Consider the following 22,104-nt stretch of genomic DNA (forward strand, 5'->3'; position numbering starts at 1 on the left):
CTTCAGAGAAGTGTGACTAGCCCAAGGTCACCCATGTGGAGGAACGGGGAAGCGAACCCGGTTCACTAGATTACGAGTCCACTGCTCTTAACCACTATACCACAATGGTATACACGAGGGACAGGGTCAGCAGGTTGGGGGCTGCTCCAAATTGCCCTCCCAAAATGTTGGGGTTGGGGGGTGGGGCATGAATTATCCCATTGTTTCAAGTACCCAGACTGAATTCAGATGGGCTTACTTCTGAGTAGACAAATGAAGCCTCGCACTGCATGTTGTAGAAAGCTGGATTGCTTTGGTGCAGAGTGGAGAAAGCGCCAAAACTTTAAAACATGTCCAGTTTAATCCTCAATACATTGTGACAGCTTTATAGTCTCCCCTTCCCTGAAGTGCTGCTTGTTTTGCATCGAGATAAGAGACGAGGCCTTTCCACATTTTATTCTCTTGAACTGCAGGGTTTTTTCACTGCTCCGTGTTTGTTGTTGTTTAGTCATTTAGTTGTGTCCGACTCTTCATGACCCCTGTGTTTAGCAGCTTCCAAATCATTCCCAGGCCACCCCCCTCTCTCTACAGACCACCCTCTGCTCATTGGCTCTGCTTTGCAACACCAAATGGTTTTGCCTGCCCAGAATGGGTCCTTGAACTCTGGTAATGCCTCATGCATTTGGAGGATGGAGGATAGCTGTGTGTGTGTGTGTGTGTGTGTGTGTGTGTGTGTGTGTGTGTGTATTGTTGTTGTTGTTGTTTAGTCGTTTAGTCATGTCTGACTCTTCATGACCCCATGGACCAGAGCACTCCAGGCGCTCCTGTCTTCTGTGTGTGTATTAGCCTACTGTAAAAAGGTTATAATTTGCACCCATTGCTCTTGTCAACCTTTGCTTGTGGCCCTGGCTGCCACTTGGATGTGGCCCTCACAAGGCTGCCCAGAAGAGAATGTGGCCCTCAGGCTGCACAAATTTTCCCACTTCTGAGGTCTACCATGTCCAGATGCAAGAGGGCAGGGCTGCTGTCCTTATAACAATTGTGTAGAAGAGAGGTGCAGGTTTCAGCAGGTGCAACTTGTCTCCTTTTTGCATCAGGCCACCCTGTCCCTGCGGGATGCAGATGGCGCTGTGGTCTAAACTACAGAGCCTAGGGCTTGCCGATCAGAAGGTTGGTGGTTCGAATCCCCGTGACGGGATGAGCTCCCGTTGCTCCATCCCTGCTCCTGCCAACCTAGCAGTTCGAAAGCACGTCAAAGTGCAAGTAGATAAATAGGTACCGCTCTGGCGGGAAGGTAAACGGCATTTCCATGTGTTGCTCTGGTACGCCAGAAGCGGCTTAGTCATGCTGGCCACATGACCCGGCCACAGCGAGATGAGCACCGCAACCCCAGAGTCGTCTGCGACTGGACTTAACGGTCAGGGGTCCCTTTACCCTTTACCGTTACCCTGTCCCTGCATCTCCTGGGCTAAAGAACTTCTAGACACATCGAGACATGGTCAAGAAACAACAACAAAAGTAAATCGTTCAAGGATCCAGGTTACCCAGTTCATTGAGGGTTCCTCATGTAACTTCATGCCAACACTTGAATCCCAAAGTGATTTCTAATACTTGAGTGCACCAGAATTACCTCAAATAATTGTGTATACCATTGAAATGCACTGGGATTGCAATTCCATAGATTTGATTCCAAAACTGAAATCAAGTCTGCCTAAAAATAAGAAAGTCTTGCTGCTAATGCACATTTTATTTGTTTCACGTAGGTTCATTTGTGCCATCTGGTGGGCTAAGGCCAGTATTACAGATGCATGGTGCAAAATGTTGGGCAAAGCGAGAAATGTGTACAACCTTTTTAACCGTATGAAATACATCCAGGAGACCCAAATCTTGGTTCAGAAACTGCTCATTTTTATGGGTTTGAAAAAGCCCCATGGCACAAACCAACTGCCATTTTCCAGAGCGCCTTATAAGATAGAGAAACATAATTATTCATAATTTTGTTCCACTAAACAACTAGTGGAAACTAGTGTTGGCTGTGTAATCTAACACTGACTACTGATACAATTCTATTCAAACTGATACACAATTTAAAATGCCATCATCTTGCTTGGAGGACATTAAAAATAAACTGTGAAATAGGCACACAAACCTATTTGAGTGTAATTTGAGTAGAACAATGAGCAGTATATTGAGTACATATGAGCAGTAGGTTGGTGACATAAATGGCGGCTGTATATGTAACAGCCGGGGGTGGGGGGAGCAATACTGTATAGCAAGCATCTAACAGCTGAGTTCATTCAGAGTGTCAAATCCCTCCACGTCATCATATATGAGTGTATCAGAGAAGGCCGGGTTGAACCAGCTGGTTTCTCATTTCATTTTCCTGCCTTTTCTTCCCAGTGGAACGCCCAAAGCCACAAACTGAAAAAAAGGCAAATTCTACTGCCTATGGTTCTTGAGAAACGGCTGCTACAATCAAACGATAACAATCTGGGGCAACCAGAACTGGGGGTCTTAATTCCTGAAATCCTCAGGTCATTGGTGAGCCATGGGACTAGTAGGGAGCAAGGCAAGGAGACTAATAGTGGGTGGAGCCAGAGCCAATGAGAGCCAGAGCCAGGAATAGACCTGAAGGAGTGGTAATTTGTACTAGGTAAAGGGACACCTCACCGTTAGGTCCAGTCGCAGACGACTCTGGGGTTGCGGCGCTCATCTCGCTTTATTGGCCGAGGGAGCCAGTGTACAGCTTCCGGGTCATGTGGCCAGCATGACTAAGCCGCTTCTGGCGAACCAGAGCAGCACACGGAAACGCCTTTTATCTTCCCGCCAGAGCGGTACCTATTTATCTACTTGCACTTCGATGTGTTTTCGAACTGCTAGGTTGGCAGGAGCAGGGACCGAGCAACGGAAGCTCACCCCGTCGCGGGGATTCGAACCGCTGACCTTCTTATCGGCAAGTCCTAGGCTCTGTGGTTTAACCCACAGAGCCACCTGCATACTACTTATGTCTTTATTGATTGCTTGGTTGCAGTCATGTCCCACATTTTCTCCAAGGAGTTCGAGGTGAGGTCCATGGCTCTCCCCGCTTCTGATTTAATCCCCATAATAACCCTGTGAGGTAGGTTAGGCTGAGAGGCAGCGACTGGCCCAAGGTCCCCCAGTAAGCTTCTTGGCCAAGAGGGGATTTGAACCCTGACCTCTCAGGTTGTCGTTTGGCATTCCATACACTGGCTCTCTACTTGGAGAAAGGATGCAAATTTTCACAATATGCACAGCTCAAGGTACAGCCAAGCTTTTATTGGAGGGAAGTCAGACGGGGAGTAGGAATGACTGTGGGTGGCAGGTAACTGATGTGCCTGAGGCTTTAGTTGAAGGTAGATCTGTGTTCGCGGGCTTGGCCCAGCATGCCACATTGTTATTTCTGTTGCACGTTGCAGCTTTGCATAATTTCTCTGACAAATGCAGAACTAATGTGACATCCACACACCACATTAGATTAGTTCCATATGATCAGTTCTAATCCAATGAAGACCCAATGAAATTCATGTTGCTCTAATGCGAATCGTGATTTAATACTCCAATTTGTAAGTACTTTTGTCTGGATGTAGCATGTAATTTGCATCACCGGCAGCCTCGGCTCAAGACAGACAGTGGCTGAACACTGAGGACAAGACTGCCTGATTTATATCTGTCTGGAAGAAGGGTGAGGGGTGGTGGTTTTTGACAATCCCCCCTCTCCTTGACAGCTCCCTTAAAAGCTGCTCTGGGGGTTGGGGACCACCACCACCACCACCCCTTGAACAGTGTGGGAGAAGCTACAGCTGCAACACTAAAGGCCCAGTTTCTAGTCCAGACCAAGAGCACACGTGGGAACTCTAGCAGTGCCCTGTCTGAGGAACACAGTTGACTGCTATGGACATATGGAATGAGGCACTCCCTTAAGGGAATCTGATTTATACCAGATTTTGTGAACTGGTTGAAAGTACTCCTAATAATTTTTTCCTCTGCTGCTGATTTTACCGTATCCTACTTCCCTGCCAAATGGTCTTCAGTTCTTTATATCAATCACCCCCTCAGTCCTTATCTCTTTTGTTGTTGTTGTTTAGTTCTTTTGTCGTGTCCGGCTCTTCGTGACTCCATGGACCAGAGCACGCCAGGCACTCCTGTCTTCCACTGTCTCCCGCAGTTTAGTCAAACTCATTTTAGAAGCTTCGAGAACACTGTCCAGCCATCTCATCCTCTGTTGTCTCCTTCTCCTCCTTATCTCTTAGTCATGAATTATCCACTCTGCCTTATCCCTGGGCTCTGTTCCCCCTCTCTGTGCTATTAGGAAGACTTCACACCATCCTTCCTCTCTCCATGGGATCACATCAGCATTCTAGCAGGAGAAGCTAGCTTAGGTTTCAAGCCAAGAAAGGAGCAGCCCCCTCCAACCCTGCTGAACTACTTCAGACTTATGGCAGAGTTGGTTGAACCTCTCCATCTCCTCTCCTTTCCTCCAGAGAAAGGCAGAATCTCAAATCTCAGTAGCATTTCAGGCTGAAAAGTCAACAGGAGTAATAAGATAAGTCTGCTTCCTTAATACTCTCAGACGAGTTTGTTAAATGAACTCCTTAAACCTCAGACAACCTTTGGAGATTTAATGAAAGCTACAAAATACAATACAGTACAATGCACATAAGAAGCAGCATTCGTGGAGGGGGGGGAATGCATACAATCAGCCACCTGACTCTCGTATCTCAGCATGTTAAAAGAAGCTCATCAGAAAAAGTGCCACAAACATAGCTCAGGCTGCTTGCTCTCTTTACTTTGAAGCACATAAGCTACTGAATGCAGGAGGGGTCTGTACGCATCTTCTACACAAATCACTAGTTACAGGAAAACACAACAAAATGCCTCGAAATGGAAATGCTTCCTTGCTACAAAATCAGATTAATCGCATTCCTCAGGGCAAATCTGGACTCCCAAGTTGACAAGCCGCCTGTTAGATGTCAAACTTTTGCTTGTGAAGACTTGCATGGTGAATTGGATTGAACTGAATAGCAATTCACATAATAACTCTGAGATAGACTGCGAGGTGTAGAACAAAAATTGGAAGACAGAAAAAAAACTATAAACGAAAAGAAAAGATGGAGTCTACATTGCTAATCTAAAAACATTCTTTAACTAATTAGTTCTTCAGTTGATGGTTTTTCGTGAAAGTTTGGGAGTGGCCCAAGCAGTATCCAGTGAGTAGAATATTTTTTTTGCCAATTCTGTCATATGTGAACCAGGAAGACTACCTGAGGCAAGTAGATGACATGGTTCTTTCCATGCTACAGTGGTACCTCAGGTTACGAACTTAATTCGTTCCAGAGGTCCGTTCTTAACACAAAACTGTTCTTAACCTGAGGCACGCTTTCGCTAATGGGGCCTCCCGCTGCTGCTGCGCGATTTCTGTTCTCATCCCGGGGCAAAGTTCTCAACCCAAGGTACTACTTCCGGGTTAGCAGAGTTTGTAACCCGAAGCGTTTGTAACCCAAGGTACCACTGTATTGGCATTGCTTCTCTCAGGAAGTCTCCCCATTTAACCTGATCAGATGGGGACTACAACCAACCATACTACAGAGATAGTATAAGGATTAGTCCCAAGAGCCATCTTGGAGAAGGAGGAAGAAGGAGTGGCTGGTGGTATTTCATCCTGGATTCATGTTGTTTGCCATACTTCATGTAGACAGGTATTGGGATTTTGCCAAACGGTCCTTCAAAAGTGCCCATTGGCTGTTTATCTGAATTCCCAATTTGCCTGTTGCTCTATTGGTGATTTATTGTTTTCATCTGCTTCCATTGTATTCATGCTTCTGCAGAGGTGTTTTTGCATTCACTGGTCCAGAGAATGTAAGCCCTCTCCAGGGCTTCCTCGCTGATGTCGTTGAATATATCTGGAAAGCAAAAGTTCTAATCAGTAATCCAAACTACTGTAGTGCCAAACTAAGATTTGTACAGTTATCTAGTTTCTTTTTGTTTCTGATAAATTCAGCAATTGTTTCATTGTGTTTAAGTTCTGTATTTGTGGTGTGAGTGTGTGCATTTTTGCCCTGAGTAAACGTTTTGTGAATGCTTAATTGACCATACAATATATATCATTATTTAATCCATGGTCTGCAGCTAAGTTTGTTCACTTCCTTGAGTGCTGCTTGGCTATGTGTGCATTTTGTGTTGTCCATGGATTCACTGGCGATCCTTGGACTCTCCTCAGTGTTGCCCACTGTGGTTAAATGTCTTCTGAATGCTTACTTCCTTTCAAAAAATCAGAGAGCCATGCATGTGACTTGATGGGCAGTCTGCAGATAGACTTGTCCTATTTACGTCTTTGTAATCACTCTTAGTTCTTGCTTTGTGCTCGTGACATGGTTCTGTTAGGTAGAGCTAAGGTGGCCTCAGGGTTGGGTGCTATCACTTGATGACAAGGGACTCGCAACCATGTGCAGTGCTTGTACATCTTTGAACAGGCATGGGGGACCTGTGGTCCTCCTTGTCTACAACTTCATCATCCCTGATCACTGGCCATTCTGGCTGAGGCTAATGGGAGTTGGGACCTAGAGAGCCACGGGATCCCTGTCCCTGTCTTAGATGAAGAAAGCATTTTCTGTCAGCTGTTCTTCCTGGCTCTTTCAGATTGCCCACTATCAGAACCTTGTCTTTCCAGACTTGGTTACCTTAATCCCAAGTAAGTGTGAGCAGGGTTGGAGCCTAAGTCTGGTTTTGTAATGGGAATTACACATGCTGCTTAAATGCTTTTGATACCCGCTAAGCTTTACAAAGGGAATTAGTCAACCCTAATGCAATTACTTGAAGTTGCCTGTTTAATTACATCTTGGAGGTTGTATAATAATTCTGGTGGTTGTATAATATCTGAAGGAAATGCTTTGTCATAGTTTATTAAAAGGTTGTAATTAAAAGGGAAACCCAATTAAAACTGTAAGCATGGAACTGCAAATTGTGTGACGGGCATGCTAATGTATTATCCTACATCCCTTTTGTGGGGTTGCAATGGTTGAGATTTCAGGTGCAGAGTTTTCTCCCCACCCCACCATTTCCCTCTTCCCACAAACACTGCCAGTGTAAAATAAGAACCAAGATTAGAGCTCTGTTGGAACTGCTCTGGAGTGAGTGGTTTCAAGACTGCAACCAGAGTTCCAGGAGAAAAGGTCTGGCAAGAGCTTATTCATATATCTGCTAAAAGTATGAATGAACACATAGTGCAGAGCATTGAAAAGTTCCTTGTGAGCAGGGCTGGCTTCAGGTTTGAGAGGGCTTTGGGGGGGGGCTTTCCTCCCTCATTGGGCATGTGTGGGTGGTACTGGGTCCACACATGCTCCATGTTGACCCAGGCACATCCTGGATGGAAGACAACAGTGAGACATCTACTCTATCTATCTAAAAAAAAAAAAGGTAAAGGACCCCTAGATGGTTACGTCCTTTCAAAGGCAACTATGGGGTTGTGGTGCTCATCTCGCTTTCAGGCCGAGGGAGCCAATGTTTGTCCACAGACAGCTTTCTGGGTCATGTGGCCAGCACGACTAAACCACTTCTGGCACAATGGAACACCGTGACGGAAACTAGAGCACACAGAAACACAGTTTACCTTCCCGCCGCAGCGGTACCTATTTATCTACTTGAACTGGCATGCTTTTGAACTGCTAGGTAGGCAGGAGCTGGGACAGAGCAACGGGAGCTCACCCCATTGTGCTCTATCATCTATCTATCCATCTATCCATCTATCCATCTATCCATCTATCCATCTATCCATCTATCCATCTATCCATCTATCTATCTATCATCTATCTATCTATCTATCTATATCTATCATTTTACATATTGCTTTTCACTCTGTTGCTCCACATCCTGAGCCTTTAGAATGGTCTGGATTTCAGAACGAAATACAAACAATATTGTGTTTTAGAAAGAAGCACAACACCATTCTCAGCTTGCCCTTAAAGCGGATGACCCCAGCAATGACGCACCTGCTGTTCCTAGTCCAGTTGGAAGAGGCATTCTCATGTGCCCAGCACTGTGCTTCAATCTTTCCGTCAAGGCCTTTTTGATAAGATGCCATGTGCATTTCTTGTGCCACACCGGGAGCTCCAAAGCGACCATGCACTGAATGATGTGAGCCTTCTCACTGTCACTCAAAAATCCCTTCACGTGGGACAGGTAAGTCATGAAAGCCATATCAATATTCACAGCTTCTCCATGCATCAGTGTTGGTAAAACTCTCTGAAATGAAGAACGCACAAGCATTTATTATATCGTATAGCATATATGCGGGTGGCGCTGTGGTCTAAAACACAGAGCCTAGGGTTTGCCAATCAGAAGGTTGGCAGTCCGAATCCCCGCGACAGGGTGAGCTCCCGTTGCTCAGTCCCAGCTCCTGCCAACCTAGCAGTTCGAAAGAACGTCAAAGTGCAAGTAGATAAATAGGTACCACTCTGGCGGGAAGGTAAACGGTGTTTCCGTGCACTGCTCTGGTTCGCCAGAAGTGGCTTAGTCATGCTGGCCACATGACCCCGAAAAACTGTCTGCGGACAAACACCGGCTCCCTTGGCCTATAGAGCGAGATGAGTGCACCACCCCAGAGTCATCCGCAACTGGACCTAATGGTCAGGGGTACCTTTACCTTTATAGCATATCAATATTGTTGTGAGATTGGGAATTTAGACAGGAGAGGTTTCATGGGGCCAGAAGGATTGCAATAGTTCTTTGATAACTCAGGGGCAACATTGCTAGATATGTAATATCTCAAGGAGGAGAGGAAATGGCCAGAGAATAAGACTGACTCAGATTCCCTCCCTCTGCCAGGGGGACATGGGAGAACAAAAAAATGCAGTTGTGATCTGGAGAAGGTGACTCCAAGAGTTGAGTTTGTAAGCTAGCAATGTTTGAGGGCTATGTTTCGTCTCTCTGGAGATTTGTTGTGCGAACAGTGGACTTGCCTACTGGTGTGTTTAAGCTGTGTCTCTACCTATGCTCAATCTGTACATTTGTAAATAAGCCCAATCATGTCAAAATGTCATAAACCTCCTTCCAAAGGAAACCAATGTTAAGGGAGAAAGCAGGAAATGCTAACCCAGCCCCCTGTCAAACACCTCACATGATGATTGCATCTATGGGGAAAGTGGGGTTGTAGCTCCCGTCAGATGTCAAACAGATAAAAACTATACAACTTGCTGAAGACACCTGAAGAAAGCCCTGTATTGGGAAGTTTTTAATGTTTGACATTGTACTGTGGTTTTATTATGCTGAAAGCAGCCCAGAGTGGCTGGGGCAACCCAGTCAGATGGGCAGGGTATAAGATAATAATAATAATAATAATAATAATAATAATAATAATAATAATAATAATAATTCACTTGTACATGTGATTATCATGTGAAGAGAGCTTCCTGCTTAATATTTTGGGTTATATAAAAGCAAAGGGTTGGGTTCAGTTAAATAGTTGGACTAGCGGGAGCACAGCTAGGACTTCTGCTTTGCCCCCTCCCCTCCCCTTGCACCCCCACAACTAGCTTTGGGGGGCGGGGCTCAGGAGAACCCCCAAAATAGTGCACTGGGGAGGAAAAGGGGGAGATCTTTTCACCTGGCAAGCAGAAATCCTTGCACTTACAGAACAATCATAATAGTTTGTGACACTAAATTCCACCCAATGTCATCACACACTTCTGGGTACAAGTAGTGATATGTCACAAGCTGAAAATGCAGAAGCATGCAATTAAGATATTATTATTGAAAGGCCATTGGGTGGAAAGACGGGATAGAAATGTTGTTCAACAATAAATATGCTATGTGCTCCTCACCATTTCCAGTTCTGGGCTTATAAGGTGGCCAAAATCAACCAGCCTGTTCAGATCATCTTCCCACAGATTTGGGGCAAGCTCTTCCAGCATGGTTTCTATGGCAATTCTGGTCGTCTTCAGTGCTGCGTCACCATGGTCAACTAAGCCGCTGTGTGACTGGAACTTGGTATCCAGTAAGAATTTCCCATGACTTTTCAGCAAGTCAAACAGGCCCTTGTGTTTCATTAGTGCCATCTTGAACAGAAAGAAAGAAAGAAGGGTTGCAGTGGACTCAATGAGGGTTGTACAATAATGCCAGGAAGAGGCTTGCTTTGAAAGCATGGACCTCACACTGTAGACATAAAACATGAGACTGAGTAAATCTCAGAGATGATCATAGGCAATTTGAGCGGCTTTAGCATGCACATGAAGTTGATATTTTGGGAGTGAGAGTCAGTCACAGGAGAAAAGGAAGCAACAGCTTTGTCCTGTAGATGTTTCACCCCAAAAGACTACATAATAGATGTGGTACATGAGCCACAAGAGAAGAGAGGTGTTTCATAAGGAGTGCATGCAGTGAAAGCTATTGTGAATTGGATATATGGGACAAATGCTAAGACATTGGACAGAGTTTGATTAAGAAACAACAAAGGTACAGATAGAAGGAGGGGAGATGGTGCTCTCTGTGTAACAGTTGACATGCAGTGATCCAGGAAAGTGAATGGAGTGGGTTTTGTGGGGAGACTCTGAATATGTAAAAGATAAGCAGTGAATGCAAGAAGGGAGAAGATGTTTCCAATACAGGGAGTAGGATATAATAGCAAGGTAGCGGCATTGAGAGTGACTCTGGATATGCAAGAATTGGGGAGGACAAGATCAGGAAGACTTGTGCCATAGCTAAGTGGTACAGTGCACAGCTGGCATGCTTACGGTTCTAAATTTAATCCCTGGCATGCCCAGGCAAAGAAGCCTAGGTAAGAAAGCCCTAGGAAAGACCCAAACCTGAAGCCTTGGATTGCTATTGCCAAGTAGTTGATGGGGTGGAGACACTCACCTGTCTTCCTGTCACCTGCATCAGTGCTGCTTACTGGGAGGTAGAGGGGGAGTGAAAAGACAGTGGGGAAATTGTTGCAGTGCAAACACACTGGGGGAGTCAACCTGGTGTTTTTGCTGGTGTGTTTGCACCACACTAACCTCTCTACTGCCTCTCCCTTCCTCGTATACCTCCTGGAAAGCCGCAGCAATTTGCATGATGGGAGGTCAGGTGAGCACCCCTCCTGTTACCCTCTTTTGGGCTAAAGAGACAACCAATCAGCATAAGGCAGCTCCACGGGACTACTCATTTCCATGTGTAGAGGGATGTTCACGGGAAGGGGTAAAAGGTGTTGTAAGTACCACTTTAGGAGTCGCAGAGAGATGCAGAAACAATAAATGAAAGAGGCCTCTCCTTCTAGTTTCCTCTTGAAGAGCCACATAGCAAAAATCACTGTGAGAGAAATGAATAAACAGGGAGGATCTGTGGAAATGAGCTTGCAAGGAGCAGAGAGAGTGTGGAAGCAGTTGGTGAAAGTGAGGAAGGAGTCTCTGCAGCAAAACCATCATACCTTTAAAATTTCCCCAAGTCCATTGGAGATGTGCTGGCGGGGGACTGTTTTGAGGAAGGCTCTGTCAAGGAAAGTGGCAACAGGAGGAACGTAACTCCCTAGCTTGTTTTTGCACTGAAGGAAATTGACGCCGTTCTTTGCTCCAACGCTGGCATCCACGTAGGACAGGAGGGTGGTGGGGACCCGAATGTAAGGGGTGCGCCTCCTGTAAAGCGATGCTGCCAGCCCCACAATATCCAGGCAAGCCCCTCCTCCAATTGCTATAATAGGCTCAGCGCGCCTGTCGATGCCAAAAATTTGCACTTCCTGCAAGATATCAAGCACCAAATCCATGGATTTGGTCTCTTCTGTGGTGGTCAGGGAAAGGATTTTACACTGAACCAAGTTTGCTTCAAAATATTCTCTGACTGCGGTGCCATACAAGTCATCGACCGTCTTATCGATTACAATGAAACGCCTCTGGGCCTCTTTGTTGTGAAGGGCTCTCTCCAGTTCCTTTGGATCTCTGATGTGCCCGTACAGCAATGTCTTGTTGGAGGGATCCAGGAGACCGCGTGTTTCCACCACCTTATAGCAAAGGTAGATAGGTGCTTCCACTGTCCAGGATACCTCTCCATCTGAGACAGTTTCAGATCTGTTGGGAATTATGAGGGTGGGGGTGAGTAGTATGGAATATACATTAGTTTTGTCTATGGCTGAGCCAAAATGCCCTCCACAGTTTTCACTCTCACATTTGCACGTGAAGGGCAGAGTCCATTTGATGGAGACCCTGCTGAAAATCAGACCCACTCTTATCTTCAGTGACAGCATCATCATTTCCTTTTAATCTTTTTGAAAAGCTATTCTCGCTGCCCTCTCACTGCCATCTTGGAGCTCTTCCTGGTAGAGAAGCCCCTCCTCTGGCAGCCATTTTCTCTCCCTTGGAATGCACCTAGCATTATGAAACATCTAGATGTGGTGTCCTTCTAAAGGACAGAGGGGTGAACAAATGTGAACAAATGAGGGGTTGCCATTTCCCCCAATAAGCTCTCTTAGATTTCTCTTCAGTCTTCTGTATTTTGCTCTCCTCTGCTAATTCTTTCTGTGGCTTTTCTAAAGCCTTGGGTTCTCTCTTTTTCTTTCCGTGGGGTGTACAAAATCACGTACAGAGGAAGTAACATCATTCACAGGGGTACGCTGAGGAGAACAAAATGGTAACCTCTAGCTACCAGGAAAAGAAATACCTGATTTACCACAGCCACAAGTTGTAAGAAAGAACCCCACCCCCATTCCCCTCACAGAGCTACAATTCTCAGAGTGGTTTAACAATTAATCCCTCTTCCCAGGGAACTCTGGGGAATCGTAATTCTGTGAGGGGAATGAGGGCTACCTAATAATTCTCAGCACCCTTAGCAAGCAAGAGTTCCCCCCACATTCTTTGGGGGAAGCCATGTTTGTTTAAAGTGGTCTGCCTTAAATGTGTACCGCTGATGGGGCCTCAGTGTGATCTTATTTTATTTTTTTTACTTTTCAGTTTGAATGTATCACTTTCTGAACTCAATGTCTTTTTCTGTCGCTATGCAGGGCAACAAAAGAAGGTGCCAACTTTTAAAAAGGCTGAAGTCAAGCAGCAGCTGGAAAGGAATGATTTGTTTTCTTTTGAATTTAGCATCTCAGGTTTTTTTCCGCCTTGCTCCTGATGCTGTGTGTTGTCAGATGATGGACCAGGTGAGATGGTTTGGGCTAAACCATGTCACAAGACCAACGGGGGAGGCCTGGTGGGCCTGATTAGGTGCAGTGTAGTGGTTAGTGTGTCAGACTTGGAAGTGGAGAGACATGCTTAAGAACCCAGCAGTGAAATTCACTGAGTGGCTGTGAGCCAGTCACCACCTCTCAGACTACCTTACCTCGCAAGGCTGTTGTAAGGATAAAATTGCAAGTTGGTGGGGGAGGAGGGGAATCAAACACATTATTTCTGTCATAAATTCTGTGCAACAGTCAAAGAATCTCTGTAGTTCACTCACACTGTTGCTGGCAAGGTTGTCAGAGTCATTGCACTGCTAGAACCTGCCAGCTCCACAGTGACTCAGAATGAACAGGAACCGAAGTGTGTAAATGTAAACCTTTGTAAAATGCAGCCTAAAAATCTGTAACCGTTGATGGTCTACATCAAAATTCATCTTGATTCTACAAAGATGATTATGATCTTTACACAACTGCAAATATTGTGGAAATCTGCAATATGTGAAGTAATACAACATGGTTAATATTTAATGGTCACAAATGTGTTCTATTGCAAGGAGAAGGAGATTGTCCTACACTCAAAGGTTAATTAACTGGAGAGATGACTTTCCTGTACAGAAAGTAACGTTTGTCCTTAGGGGGAAACTTGTCAGACATTCACCCATCTGTGACTTTCCCCCCTTTAATGTTGCTGCAGGATGCAAACTTCACTTGAAGTTTATGACAAATGCATTATGCTTTTTGATCAAGCTGATGGTTTTTAGTATCACTGTATTTGTTTTCCCCCATCTCTGGAGTTCATTACCCGTGTCTGTGGATTTGGAAATGTCTGCCATCGAAAAGCCCTTCTCTGTTCAATTCCCAACCCCTCCTCCAACCCAATCAAATTCCATTTTAGCTCAAAAGACTTTCCAAGCATTAGAGAAAGCTTCAACACAACAATGAGAGAGGCAACGTCATTAAGTCATGCCACTGCAGTCTCCTTTTTTTGTGCCTCGGTACTTATGCTCAACCGAAACTGGTTTGTTTCTTATTCTGACTAGACTGCAGATCTGACCATAGGCTGCTTCAACCCTGTTGAATTCAAAGGGTTGTCTCCAACTTCAGCCATACTCAGATGGCTAAGAGACCTGTGCACTCTAAGCCTTGAAGGATAAATAACTACCGCTTATTACACAGTTGTCTGAGAACCTTACCACCTTGGCTACATTAAAGCATATTACATATGGGCATCAATATTGCGTGGATACCTACTCGGACACATGGAGGGCTTATAATGTATTTTTAATTTTAATATTTGTGTGCTGAAGGCCAATGTATCCGCAGTGTGAGCTGGTGACGGTCTACCCATATTATCAGCATTGTTTGTATATTATTATTTTGTTTCTTTCCATTTCTCTCTCTTCTTTAATTATATTTTATCTTTTATCCTTTTCCTTGTTAAATTTGCAAATACAATATATATATATATATATATATATATATATATATATATATATATATCAACAAGAAGAAAACCCAGTACAATACTTACATTGAAATAAGCCCCATTGAACCCAGGGAGACTTCCTTCTAAGTAAACATGCCTAGGATTGGGCTGCATGTCAATATTGATATTGAAATTGAAAGCTTAGCAATGACACTCGTCAGGACAATATATGAGAACAAATAATCTAGGCATCGACATCTAATATCTCCATGCTTTCCCATTCCAGAGACCATGCATGATTACTTAACCCAAAAAAGAGGAATAGTGTCTCTGTTGCTGCACATCACAGAGTATTGTACAAATAAAATGCTTGACGTTTTATTATGTTTTTATATTTTGCTGGAAGCTGCCCAGAGTATCTGGGGAAACCCAGCCAGATGGGCAGGATATAAATAATAAAATTATTATTAGTAGTAACCTCATCTACTTACATTTTAGCCTGGGAGACCACGATCTCATTCTCAGCATCATGAATGGTTTCATCTTTCTTGATTCGGCACCAAGTATTTTTGACCCGCACTAGCTGGAAGTCTGTTTGCTTGGAACCCTGTGTTCCAGATTTTGTATCAGCCAAGAAGATCTCTTTGGACTGTGGCATGGTTGCAATGTCTAGTTCAAGAGGTGTCTGGTAAGAGGGGGACTTGCTGTTTGCTTATAAAAGCTCCACGGGGACCATAGTTTGGAATGGGAGGTGTTCCTCACCTGGTGAAGTGAAAAGGTTGGGCTGGGGGGGTGGGGGAATTACAAAACTATCATTACTTAATCTGTAGACATGAAAGAGGGGTGGTCACATCACCCGGACCTGCGTGCTCACGTGTGCATACACACATGTACAGTGAAAATGCAGAGCCTAGGGTTGTATAACTCAATAGTTTTATAATGATCAAAAAGTACAATTAGAGTGCACTTAACTTCTAACAGGAGGCCCTGCAACGAAAAGGCAGTGATTAATGTTGAATCATTTCTATGCCATAAAAAGAAGGATTCCAGGAATTTATCTCAACTTCCTGACCCTTTTGATTATAACACAACTTTATGTAAGCCTTGATGGTATTTGAGATAAAGCCACATAATATTGTACAGTAGAACTGGATACTAAGGCACTGCTGAATTGTGTGTTTTAAATTTTTATTTTTATGGGCTTCTGTTCTCCTGTTTTGTTGGTTTTATGCTGTGTTTTTAAACATATCGTTTGTTTTATACTGTGCACTTCTAGAGATTTTTTTAAAAAAATATGAAGCTGTTTGTAAATGCAGTACGTAAAATAAATGCATGAGATCATCTTCAAGACAATTCTCAATCTCTGTTTTCTTCTCATCTCTGTCACATTTGTAGCTCACTTGTCCTTAGTGCAGCCCAGAGTAATACACCTCTGCCTCCCCCACCTCATTTTATTGATGTAACAGCCCAATGAAATAGACATGGCTGAAACTAATTGCCTCAAGGTCATGCAAGGTCATGTCTAAGCAGTGATTTGAGGGCAGGTCTTCCCATCCAAATTGCAGCACTATCCGCTATGTTATACTGTCACACAGCTGCTGATGCCACGTTGTCTTCTAGTCCAAAGCATCTCAAAAAACAAAGTGTGCTTTTAAAATTGTCCATCTTCCATTCTAATCTAGAGTTATGAGTGATCAGCCAGTGTGGTGTAGTGGTTAAGAGTGGTGGACTTGTAATCTGGTGAACCGGGTTCGCGTCTCCGCTCCTCCACATGCAGCTGCTGGGTGACCTTGGGCTAGTCACACTTCTCTGAAGTCTCTCGGCCTCACTCACCTCACAGAGTGCTTGTTGTGGGGGAGGAAGGGAAAAGGAGATTGTTGGCCGCTTTGAGACTCCTTAGGGTAGTGATAAAGCGGGAAATCAAATCCAAACTCTTCTTCTTTTTCAGGGCTCCTGCATGATTTCTCTCCCCTATACAAGTATGCAATATATTTCCACAGACACAGAACATGGGCCAAGATGCACCACCTTCCCAAAGCCCTGGGGTTGCCAGTGTGGTACCCTGGGTGGAATGCTGCCCTTGAGGACTTCCCTTGAACCCCACTCATAGTCCCCTTTATCATGAAATGGTGAGGGTGGCTATCTTTGCCCCTTCCTCTGAACAATACACAGAGTGGAAGCAGGCCTTTTTTTTCAGCCAGAACTTGCTGCAACTCACTTCCAGCAACTCTCAGGTGGGCGCCATTGCCATTATAAGAGAAAAGGGAAGCGTTCGTGGTGAGTTCCAGCAGGTCTTTTTCTAGAAAAATAGCACTGAGTGAAAGGAGGAAGTCCAAAGAGTGGCACTCTTTGTCACTTCCTCTTTCAGCTCTGTGGGCTTTTCAAGGCACACCCCAAATGACATAATAATAATAATAATAATAATAATAATACATATTATTTGTACCCCACCCATTTGACTGGGTTGCCCCAGCCACCATGGGTTGTATCCAAAATATAACAAGCTAGCAACTTGTTGAGCGAACCCTGTACACCTTATAAAACCCATGCTTTCTTGTTTCCTTTTAAATCACATGTGGAACAGTTACCATCTTTATAAAGGTAATGCATGTGTAGGATCCAAAGTTCTCAGCACATTCGTAAGACAAAAGCAAAAGCACTGACATTGCACTAGGTCAGATCAAAGCTTTCTTGTGACTACTACTATCTCTGGCCAGTCTCTTGCACCCCCTGAGAATCTTACAAGCGACCCATCATATTCCAATTGTAATTAATCTGCATGTCCTGCCTCATGACACCCAGTATAATGGTCTCATTTTGCATTCAGTGCACCTGCTGGTCCCTCCCTCAGATTCCAGGCACACGTCTTGTTCGGCAAGAGCCCCCTCTCCAAGACTGACTTATATCAGCTTATATAAAACAAACAAGCACATGTGCTGCTGCTGCTGCCGTGTGATACTGTCAGAAGTCCTTATACTCCTTAGCCAAAGAGCAAATTTTGAAAATGCCCCAGGGCGGCAGAAAGTCTTGCTGATCTTGCACCTCAGCCAAGTCGTTCTGTAAGAGAGCCCACAGGCTCCAACGTGCTGGCATAATTGGCCCTGCCCGTCACGTGGACAAAAAGATATGCACCCCTCCCCAGCTCTGCAAAACCGATCTCGTACAATCAGCCGCAACATCTCCAGAAGCCTGGGTGAAGGGTACCACAATGCCACACTTTGCAGGTAACCCTTCCCATCTTTACTTCTGAGCAACTTCCTTGTGTTTCACCACTTCTTTTTTCTTTTTGAAAGGTGTCTTTCAACCTCAAAGCTGGGTCTGCATCACGAAAGGGGGCGGGAGAAGACATTTTGTTGTGACACGTTAAGTTGGTTGAACTGTTTATTTTATTTGAAACCTTGTTTTTTTTGTTTTGGTTTGTTTCTCTGTCCAGGAGTGGTGGAAAAGGATGGAGTTGGTGACTGGGAGGAGATGAGTGTATTGGTAACAATGCCTTTCCCCTGGCCATGATTTTCAACTGTTGTTATTTGGCCGTCATTTAACCGTTATTTGCAGTCACTTTGATCTAGTTGTTGGTTGTTTTAGGTAAGGGCAGGGCCTGACAAGTACCTGGGTGATCAAAAGGGGAAAAAGTAATTCTTGGTTCATTGCGGCTTCTAGAGGGATGGATGATATTGGAGGTAAGACTAGTTATGTAAGGAGAGGGGCTTTAGACATTTGGAAGCTATTGCCCTTTTCTGGTCCTTCTCCCACCCAACAAGATTTAGGCTCTTATGTTAGCCTTCCTAATTGTGTTTTATTTATTGCTTGCAAAAATATCCAAATTCCACTTTATCATAAAAAGGTATCACAGCAATTTACAACTACATGAAAACATAAAACCAGACAATAAATCATAAAAAGTTTAAAGCAAGGGAAAATAAAAAAAGAAATTAGAAATTAGAACACCAATAGACCATTGTATGTGGGATATGTGTGTGCTGATCCTGAACACTAGGTCATCCCATAATAAAACATCAGTCATCCACAATTTGGTTGTGGATGAAGCAGCAGCCCAAGTCTGTATTACTGAGACCTTCAGGGGGCGGGCAGGGGGGGCATGAGACTGACCTGACCCAGGTTTGCCTATTTGGGTCCTTAGTACCTTGTTAATAGGGATGCTGGTGGCGCTGTGGCGTAAACCACTGAGCCTCTTGGGCTTGCTGATCAGAAGGTCGGTGGTTTGAATCCCTGCGATGGGGTGAGCTCCCGTTGTTCTGTCTCAGCTCCTGCCAACCTAACAGTTCGAAAGCATACCAGTGCAAGTAAAGGTAAAGGTACTCCTGACCATTAGATCCAGTCGCGGACGACTCTGGGGTTGTGGCACTCATCTCGCTGTATTGGCTAAGGAAGCTGGCGTACAGCTTCCGGGTCATGTGGCCAGCATGACTAGGCTGCTTCTGGCGAACCAGAGCAGCGCACGGAAACGCCATTTAACTTCTCGCCGGAGTGGTACCTATTTATCTACTTGCACTGACGTACTTTCGAACTGCTAGGTGGGCAGGAGCTGGGACCGAACAATGGGAGCTCACCCCGTCACGTGAATTCGAACCACCGACCTTCCAATCGGCAAGCCCTAGGCTCTGTGGTTTACACCACAGCGCCACCCGCGTCCCACCAGTGCAAATAGATAATAATAATAATAATAATAATAATAATAATAATAATATCTTATTTATATCCCACCCTCCCCAGCCGAAGCCGGGCTCAGAGTGGCTAACAACAGTAAATAGGTACCACTCCGGTGGGAAGGTAAATGGCATCTTCATGCACTGCTCTGGTTTTGCCGGAAGCGGCTTAGTCATGCTGGCCACATGACCCGGAAAAATTGTCTGCGGACAAATGTCGGCTCCCTTGGCCAGTAAAGTTAGATAAGCGCCGCAACCCCAGAGTTATTCACGACTGGACTTAACTATCAGGGGTTCTTTACCTTTAATACTAAAAATAAATGCAGCCTGGGTTTTTTTGCAAGAAATATTTCATGTTGGGGAAATATGACTTTGTGACAAAGATTGCTGATAAAACATTGCTGCCTAAAAGATTTGTAATAAAACATTGTTTTCTCTTAGAATGTCCTCTAGTTTTCATTGCTCTGGGGGTATGAATATTATACATTCATGCTTTATATTCCATATACTGTCAGAAATCTGAATTGCTAACATTTATTGCATGATTGTGTCACTCTTGTTTGAATAATAGCTTCCCACTTCCAAGATGCTCCTAGTTATTGCAAAGGAGCTGTCTTCTGAAACAAGCTAGACATGATCTCCCCTCTCAAAACAACTGAATGCACCTGATAATGGACCTTTCAGGGCTTGTTAATAGATATATTAACAAATGTTTGCATAAATTCTTGTCTAGATAAGGTCCCATTTGAACACGTTGTCTGGGGATGCCTCAGTGGCTCATGTTTATGGGCTTGCATAAAGAAATGCATCGTTGTTGTCTAGTGTCAGGTGCCCTATTCTGCATGTGTAATATCCATTATGAATGCCATATTGAATATATAAATGCCATGTTCACTTCTGATCTTATTATGCAGTCAAGTATGATGCTCGACAGTCATCATTCCCACACCATGTTAGAGACTTGCATTTGGTGTTATAACCCGTAAGGGTGGAGTTGGGTTATAAAACTACAGATGCCAAGGCCATAATTCACGGGCAGCAAAGCACAGTTAGCAATTAGCTGTGCTTTTGTAGGTAAATTATGTAAATCACTGACTTTAAAGGAAACACTTTTGCCCCGTTCTTCTTTCCTTTTTTTTAACTGAAACTTAGAAAATGTCAATCCGCAATAGGTAAACCCATATTATTTTGCCAACTGATTTCTACAAATCTATTTTTTCCTTCAAAAATCACACCAAGTTTTTCGTCTTCATCACCATCACCCATAGGTGCCTGAGCAATGGAGATGTCTCACAGATTTTCATTTTAAAACCTCTTACCTTCGGTCTTTTGTTTTAGAATTATCTATTGGGTCTATAGTTGAGAACCTCAAGAAAGTGAGAGAGATAGCACATGGTCACCCTGGAATTCCTGAAGAGCTAGGATGTTACCTGCAGAAAGCTCTTGATGCAGCAGGAGGACTGGACCTTTACCTGACAAGAGAGGCAAGTTCTAACAGGTAACACATTTATCATCTGGCTGTGACAGAAGGCGCATCTAATTATCTTGTGCTACCTTCTCTACATTGTGAATGTATAGTTCAATCTATTGTTATATGTTTGCTCTCTTACTGCCATGAGTGGGATTATCACAAATGTTTTGATGGAAATCTGGGGAAAAAAACCACCCCATTAATATTTCTTAATGGCCCATGATGGTTAGGTGATTTCTCTTCATGGAATCTAATCGTTAGAAAATGTTTTCCTGATAGTCTCTGTTGGGATTGTTTTGCAAAGAGAGAAGAATCAGAGTTTCGTGAGAGTGACACTTCTAATCTACCCCTAGTAAAAGGCTGGTGTGTTTGTGTACATGTCTGTTTGTGTGTGAAGGAACAAAAGAAACAATTTTGGGATATTACAGCTTCCCTCCCATGCCAAATTGCAGCATTGAGAGGGGAGTTATATTCCTCAATGTAAGCAAAAATTATTTAGGGGAGCTCACAATGACAAACTTAAACCAACTCCTGTCTTATAACGATGCAAATAATGAGACATGCAAGTAAAATTGTTGCTCGTGTGCCTCTCAAGTCAAGCAATGGAGATCAGGAAAATATGGAGATCAGAAAGTTTAATGGGTGAAGCATGGCTCTTATTTCAGTCTGTGAAAATGTATGCAAAACAAATACGAAATAGATGTGGACCCACACCAGTTATTCAATTATTTTAGGTTACAATATTACACAGGTTGCAATCGTAAACAAGTATGCTATTGAATTGGGCTTACTCCCAGATACACGGGGTTAGGATTTCAGCCTTATCTTGGGAATAAAACTCCATTAAACACTTAGACACTTTTAAGATTGTGCTTTTAGATGCACCAGAGCTTGGGTCTTCAAATAACTTACCCTGCGAGCATTAATTAATCTGCTAACTAAATTGCTTTAGTAACTAAACTAATTAATTAAGCTAATTTTAGGTATCATTAATTCAGCAGCCTGACTGGGGCTGTCATTATTCCTTTCTCAGCTATAACAATAATACCTGGGTTGCTAAATAGTTCCCATTTATCAGCATATATTCTGCTATGGGGGGAAGAGAAAAAAATTTGTTCATTTCTTAGGAGCTACCAATGTGTAAACTGTTCCAGTCTGTAGGTTAGGGGAAAACCGAGTGTTGGTTCTGTTGCTGAAATAATAGTTGGTAGTTGTCTGACTAACGCTTGCTGGTGATAATGGCTATACATTATCTTATTAAAGTTGTTCAAGCACTGGCGAGGGGCAGCAAAGAGGTTACCTGAAATGTCTTACTCTTCCAGTCTTGGAGTAGCTGAGCATATCTGTTATGGGTTATGAATTTTTTCTTATATTATGGAAGACTGTGTGGGGAGCAGAGCAGGAACAGATGATGTCT

General features: G+C 43.9%; 2 protein-coding genes across 2 annotated transcripts in view; one reads left to right on the forward strand and one right to left on the reverse strand.

Annotated features, from left to right (window-relative positions):
- Window positions 1-4,599: 4,599 nt before the first annotated feature.
- LOC310756947 (2-epi-5-epi-valiolone synthase-like) lies at window positions 4,600-15,339 on the reverse strand. The gene is made up of 5 exons (XM_083601920.1): window positions 15,041-15,339; window positions 11,399-12,032; window positions 9,816-10,049; window positions 7,986-8,238; window positions 4,600-5,900 (listed from the first exon to the last, which is right to left on the reverse strand). The coding sequence occupies exons 1-5, from the start codon at window positions 15,205-15,207 to the stop codon at window positions 5,812-5,814; spliced, it is 1,377 nt and encodes a 458-aa protein (XP_083458046.1). The 5' UTR covers window positions 15,208-15,339; the 3' UTR covers window positions 4,600-5,811.
- A 2,320-nt stretch (window positions 15,340-17,659) lies between these two features.
- Window positions 17,660-22,104, forward strand: part of LOC310756800 (uncharacterized protein) — a 56,052-nt gene continuing 51,607 nt past the window's right edge. Inside the window, exons 1-2 of the mRNA XM_083601586.1 lie at window positions 17,660-17,773; window positions 20,555-20,714. Of these exons, the coding sequence (XP_083457712.1) occupies window positions 17,758-17,773; window positions 20,555-20,714 (176 nt within the window). The 5' untranslated portion in view covers window positions 17,660-17,757. The remainder of the gene's footprint in view (window positions 17,774-20,554; window positions 20,715-22,104) is intronic.

Source organism: Podarcis filfolensis (genome assembly GCF_964270895.1).
Source record: "Podarcis filfolensis genome assembly, chromosome: 2".
Taxonomy (NCBI): domain Eukaryota; kingdom Metazoa; phylum Chordata; class Lepidosauria; order Squamata; family Lacertidae; genus Podarcis; species Podarcis filfolensis.

Bases quoted from the DNA above. Each gene is read 5' to 3' on its own strand.
- LOC310756947 (XM_083601920.1), bottom strand. From the start codon at position 15,207: ATGCCACAGTCCAAAGAGATCTTCTTGGCTGATACAAAATCTGGAACA. The intron at 8,239-9,815 runs GTGAGGAGCACA...TCTTCATTTCAG, and splicing joins TAAGCCCAGAACTGGAAATG to AGAGTTTTACCAACACTGAT. The intron at 5,901-7,985 runs GTGCGTCATTGC...TTTGCTTTCCAG, and splicing joins AACTGGACTAGGAACAGCAG to ATATATTCAACGACATCAGC.